Here is a 5,392-nt window from a genome sequence, read left to right as displayed (position 1 = left end):
AACATGTCTTTGCTACAATCAAAAGAAAGTGCAGCTATTACAAAAAGAAAAAAGAAGAAGTGAAAGTCTATAGTCAAGGCTATTCACGGTCAACGAATCTCGCTGCCAACTTCGCTCGCGCCGTTGAAACATTGCCCGCTCTTCAATATAAAAAAAGAGAAAGACTGAATTAAGCCAGAGTGTATCGAACCAGCATTCACGAAATACTCATAGAAACACACAAACACAAAAGTAATTTTTCTTAGCACAATGACACGACTTGGGGCATTTATTGCCGGTCGACCGGACGTGGCCTCAATGCCCTCGTGCTGCACTGGAATTTAGGACGCATATGAGCGCCGCGACGGCAGGAGAACACCCGCGAGAACTCGAGGCTGTGCTTCAGCGGCAGATTGCACATTGCCTCCGCATTTTCTTCTCCGCACAGAGGCAAACAAGTCAAGACAAAAAAAAGCTCTGGCTCTGACAGGGAGCCAAGCTCCGCTAGTGCTCTCGAACCACCAGCCAGTGAGTCCTTGAATACTGGCCATAGCACACTCTGTGACAGCAGAGACACCAACACGTCCTCCTTGACGGCCCTGAAGTGTTTCGAGTCGGGCTCCCTGGCCGTGATGCATTTCCACAGCTTCTCCGTGCTCTTCATGAGTCTCTGGCAGGGCTTCTTGGAGGAGAGTATCTCATGGAACACCATTCTTGTCACCTGCGATCCAAGTCCGGCCAGCTTAACAGCGTGGGGTGCTCCCAGCGTGTACCAGAGGACGTCGAGGTATGCTAGGTCAACCGGAGACTCGGCGACTCGTGCTTCGTGGCCGAACATCAATTCTCCGACTGGAATCTCCTCAGCGTACATTGCAGACGCTGCTTCGGCTGCCCCGATCCAGTTTGCGAGAGGGTTGTTGCTCATGTCTGGATACGAGGAGTAGGTTTCCTTCACATAGTGAGGCTCGTACTTCCGGAACACGTCCAACAGCCTCTCCTTGTCGTTGGCGTAGGCCGGGCAATCGCCAAAGAATGACCAGCCAGTGTTGAGGGTGTCATCGACGGCACGCACAAGACGCGCCACGAGGCGCGCCACGTCATCTCTTACCGACTCTGTGCTAACGTTCTTGACCAGGCTGTGCTGGAACGCGTAGTGCATGAAGTAGTCAGTCTGGTAGAAGCAGTGCTCACGGTGCTGGCTTGACACGCGTTGATAACCATAGTAGCTCGCGATTATTTTATGGCTGGTGAAAGAAAACAGAGCTTCAGCGCAGAGATATCCGTAGAGATCCATGGTCTGAACCGGGCCTGATTTTCTGTAATGTGCGAAAAAGGCCATGAAGTAGCTTTTGCTGTCAAGAACGACAGGCAACGAGCTATTTTTCGCTATATTAAAGTATTTAAAGAACGCCGCTTGCCAACGCTTCTTGGACACGGTTCTAGTCCAGCGATGGATTTCTGACGTAGTTGTGGCTTTCTGGGTCATGCTGCTGAGGGACGCATTGAGAGAAGCAAATAGCTCCCTTTGCTGCTCTGCCAGAGACGCGAAGCGCTTTTGCACGTCGGAAACTCGTTCGCTCGAAAACGCCTCGTACAGCGTTCGGAAGAAGTTCTTCGCCGTGGACTTCTTCGTCTGTCCCTCACGACTTGTCATCATGTCCAAGATGCGCATCGTGTTGAAAACAAAAACCTTGTTCTGAGAAGCGCTTTTATCGAACGACAGTTCGAACAAGATGGGCACTCTCACCACGCGGGACATATAGAATATCGCGTCTATGAGATCCGCTCTCGCGTCCATGTCGGGCCACATAATGCCGCCCTTGCGGAGGAGCGCCTTTACTTCGTCCAGGTGATCTTCAGAGGCCGATACGACGTCGTCGCAAGCGGTAAAGTAGCGAGCCGCTTTTTCCGACGGCGTCTGGTGAAGGTCGGGAATCTGCTCGTTCCTGGCTTCTCGAGTAATCTTATCGATGAGCGCACCTCGGAGAGTCCTTGCAACGCTCACCGATCGGCTCTGCAGCCAACCCCCGCAGACATAGTCGTGGAAGTTGACGCATGGTCGGGCACTCCTGTTCACTGCGTCGGAAAGCAGCGAGGCCAGTCTATGACAGGGCTCGCTTCGGCAGAGCCTGGGCGACGGCGTTCGCCACCGTCGCCCCAGCATTCCATACTGGTGTGAATGAGCGCCAGTGAAGAGGCTGCCTGCCACTACAGCTGACACGAGGAGCACAGCGGCAATCAGCGAGGTCTTTGCAGGCGTGCGCATCAGACTGCCCACTGTACGTTCAGTGGAAGACGCCTCCAAATCTCGCTGCTCAGGCGCATCTCCCGTGGACTTTTCGTCCTGTGTACAAAGAGACAAGGATGGCTCTTATGAACCCGCTGCATATAAGAAGCTGGAGATAATTTTAGTCGATATATATCAACGCGAGAACCACATCTGCAAAGTTGTAAGCGACCGTAAACATTTGTATGAAGCGACTAACACCGATAACCTACGACCCCAGAAACGAAGTCGTGGCTCTTTATTGAGCCGCAGCGGCCTCATAAGACGCTGCTACTGAAAAACAGGTTGCGCAGCGGCAATTTATCTTTGTATGGATGAGCAGAATACATAGTCCAAACGTCGATTACGTTTAGACGAAACATGTGTGATTAATGCTGTTATCGCATAAGCGCTTCAAAACAACGTTAGTCTGGCTAACGGGCTAACGTGAGCGGCCTGTATGGTGCTGCCACCTGGTGGCGCAGAGCTCAAACAGACAAAAACAGCTAATATTGTAGTAACCAAGTGTATTCTACTTCGCTGCTGGTGTAAATCATCGGCAGCAACACGATTACGCCACTGCTGAAAATTTACACCAGTAAATGACCAATAATTCTTGCATAAGTGTCTGGTGCAGAGCGAAATCTTCGCGTTACGGTTCGCAAAAACCTGACCGGCACTTCCACGGCTGCCTGCTCTTCTTCGTCGCTTGACGCGGAAGGCTCGTAACCGTGAGCGGTAATATTTCTTGCCAAGTTGGAATGGTCCTCGTCTTCAGACGTGTACTCATCGCTGGTAGACGCACCAGAACTCGAATCCATGCTCGCGATGGCGGCGTCGGCGCGCTTCGAATGACCGCGGCCGGCCGGCTGGCTATCCGACAAGGGTGTCGTGACGTCACGCCTTCCAACTCCCGCGGGTCGGGTGGCGAGGCGCGCGCTCACAAAAACGCCAAAAATAAAGCCATCGGCTCAAAAATGAACTAAGCGACTATTTCTTTTCGGTGTAAGCACACATTGAGGATTAATTTTCAGCATTTTCGTAAAATTTTCAGATTTTGTGTCCGTATACTTACGCTCGCTCTCTCTCTTGTTCCCGCCGCCGACGCGGGCGGTCGCGTTTCAGCTAAGCTGTGAAATAAACGCGTTCTATTCAAGAAGTTGTCTCGTCTCGAGCTGCCATGCCGCGCTGACGCACGTAGTCTTCAGTTCCAGCCCTCACAATACATACAACTCATTGCATACAATGAGGACATTTCCGAGACAACCACGCTCTGTGTTCCTTCTCAAGATTGAAAAGGGGAGTAAGGGGAATAAACTAAACATAGTGCCCCCCTCGCAATTGGTTCATTGCACCCGTAGACTGGCACATGTCCCACGCTTTCGCCCGTTGTGTAGGCACGTCACTTGCGCACCTAGGACTCAGCGCATCAAAGTTATATATGGTGATGCGGCTAGTTGTATAAGCTTGATCATTCTAATATATGCGACGATCAGCTCCTCACATACCGGAACCCATTGGGGGCTCATGTGCATGCGAATCCAGAGGGACACGGGTATTCAACCTCGCTCGCTGAGCCGAGCGGCTGTCGTTGGCGTATCACGTTGCGATTATGCAATTGTTCTGCAAGCGCCGTGAGCGCGTAGTACTCACAGCTTGATCGAGATCTGACGACGGCTGCTGGTCTTCCCATCGGACGCTTATGTTGCTGAGCGAGAGGCGACGACTTTCCGAGGATGGCTGTCGTAGCGACGACCTTCTGGCTGGCACATTCTGCAACGATCGAGACTTACGGGTCCTCAAAGGACCACGGCGGGCGGCCGTCTCGTCGGAAGTACTGTCCTCCATCGTCTGCCTTCTCTTCCTTTACGTGCGGTGCTCGCGCGCGGTGAGGGATTCACTGAAACTTGCATCCTAACATTATAGGTGTGCTGAAATCGTTATTTAGCCTGCAAAGGACTTCTTTCAGTATTCGCGTGTCACATTACTGGCGCATATCAACTATACTTGACATTATGGCCCTTAACATTGCGGCAAATAATGCTAGACTTTGGTGGACCAAACCAGACTTTATGCAAAAAGATCCACGCACGCAACGGCCAGCAGCACCTACGAACCTAACGACAGCTACCTAAATAGCTGCTTGTATAAAATAACTGCCTGTGTACATTAAATTATGAGGTTAGCGAATTCAAAACACATCCAGCTATTGAAAGGATGTCGCTCCGTCTTTATGGGTCCATTCGAATACTCTGAACTTGAACTGGGTCATTCTTCTACAAAGGCTCCCGCGGGATAAAATAACCATAAAAAAGGATAATGTGTCGCATGCCAGCGTACACGAAACAAGGTTGGAAAAAGCGTGCTGCGGTGATTATATATATATATATATATATATATATATATATATATATGTATGTATAAGCTTGAAAGGAATTACAGGTGATAGAATGATAGAGAAGATAAAAAAAAACTGCTGATGCAACGTACATGTTGGAACCTATGTGAAGTGGAGCTTTCGTGAAGTGGTTAACTTAAAGGGTCCCTGAAATGGTTCGGACAAATTTTGTAGACGCGTAGGGTACAGCTACAGTAAAACATTCGCGTCACAATTTAAGTGAAGCCTCTCATATTAAGAGAGCTACAAACGATTACAAGTTACCCTCCTCCCTAGCCATGCATTACCTGCTCAACTCGTTCGCCGAATGATGTCCACCTTCGCTGGCTCTACCTCATGTTGTGACGCGTTGTCGTCTACTTCCGTTTGTCTTCGAGCCAGCGCGCGAGGGCTCCACCCTCTCCGCTAGCCGCCTGGCCGTCGATCCCCAGCGAGGCCGATCAAGCAACGTGCGTTGCGAGCGTTCTGTCGCAGCGCCGATCGTGTCCGGTATTCCGGTAACCACAGGCGAGCTGGGTGTTTTTACGGATAGGCAGAGGCGTAAACTAAAGCCCCTCCATACTGCTGGGATGAAGGAGCTTCCTAGACGTACGTGAGCGGCCTGATCGGCATGCACGGTCCAGCCATCTGGTGGCGCACAGCTGCAGCCACTCCGCTCGTTTGCTGCCTTGCAGCGGGGCACGATGTCGCAGCCTGACATGTCGCCGATCGCTACGTTCGCACCCCACAGCGAAACAGGGCGTACAATG

General features: G+C 51.2%; 1 protein-coding gene across 1 annotated transcript; it reads right to left on the bottom strand.

The window, feature by feature from the left end:
* Positions 1-258: 258 nt before the first annotated feature.
* LOC119444710 (EEF1AKMT4-ECE2 readthrough transcript protein) lies at positions 259-4,149 on the bottom strand. Its single transcript, XM_037709071.2, has 2 exons — positions 3,899-4,149; positions 259-2,323 (listed from the first exon to the last, which is right to left on the bottom strand). The coding sequence occupies exons 1-2, from the start codon at positions 4,091-4,093 to the stop codon at positions 269-271; spliced, it is 2,250 nt and encodes a 749-aa protein (XP_037564999.1). The 5' UTR covers positions 4,094-4,149; the 3' UTR covers positions 259-268.
* Positions 4,150-5,392: the final 1,243 nt, after the last annotated feature.

This window comes from Dermacentor silvarum, chromosome 1 (genome assembly GCF_013339745.2).
Source record: "Dermacentor silvarum isolate Dsil-2018 chromosome 1, BIME_Dsil_1.4, whole genome shotgun sequence".
Classification (NCBI taxonomy): Eukaryota; Metazoa; Arthropoda; class Arachnida; order Ixodida; family Ixodidae; genus Dermacentor; species Dermacentor silvarum.
The sequence above is the reverse complement of the archived record's forward strand: the minus strand, read 5'-3'. Positions and strand labels throughout refer to the sequence as shown.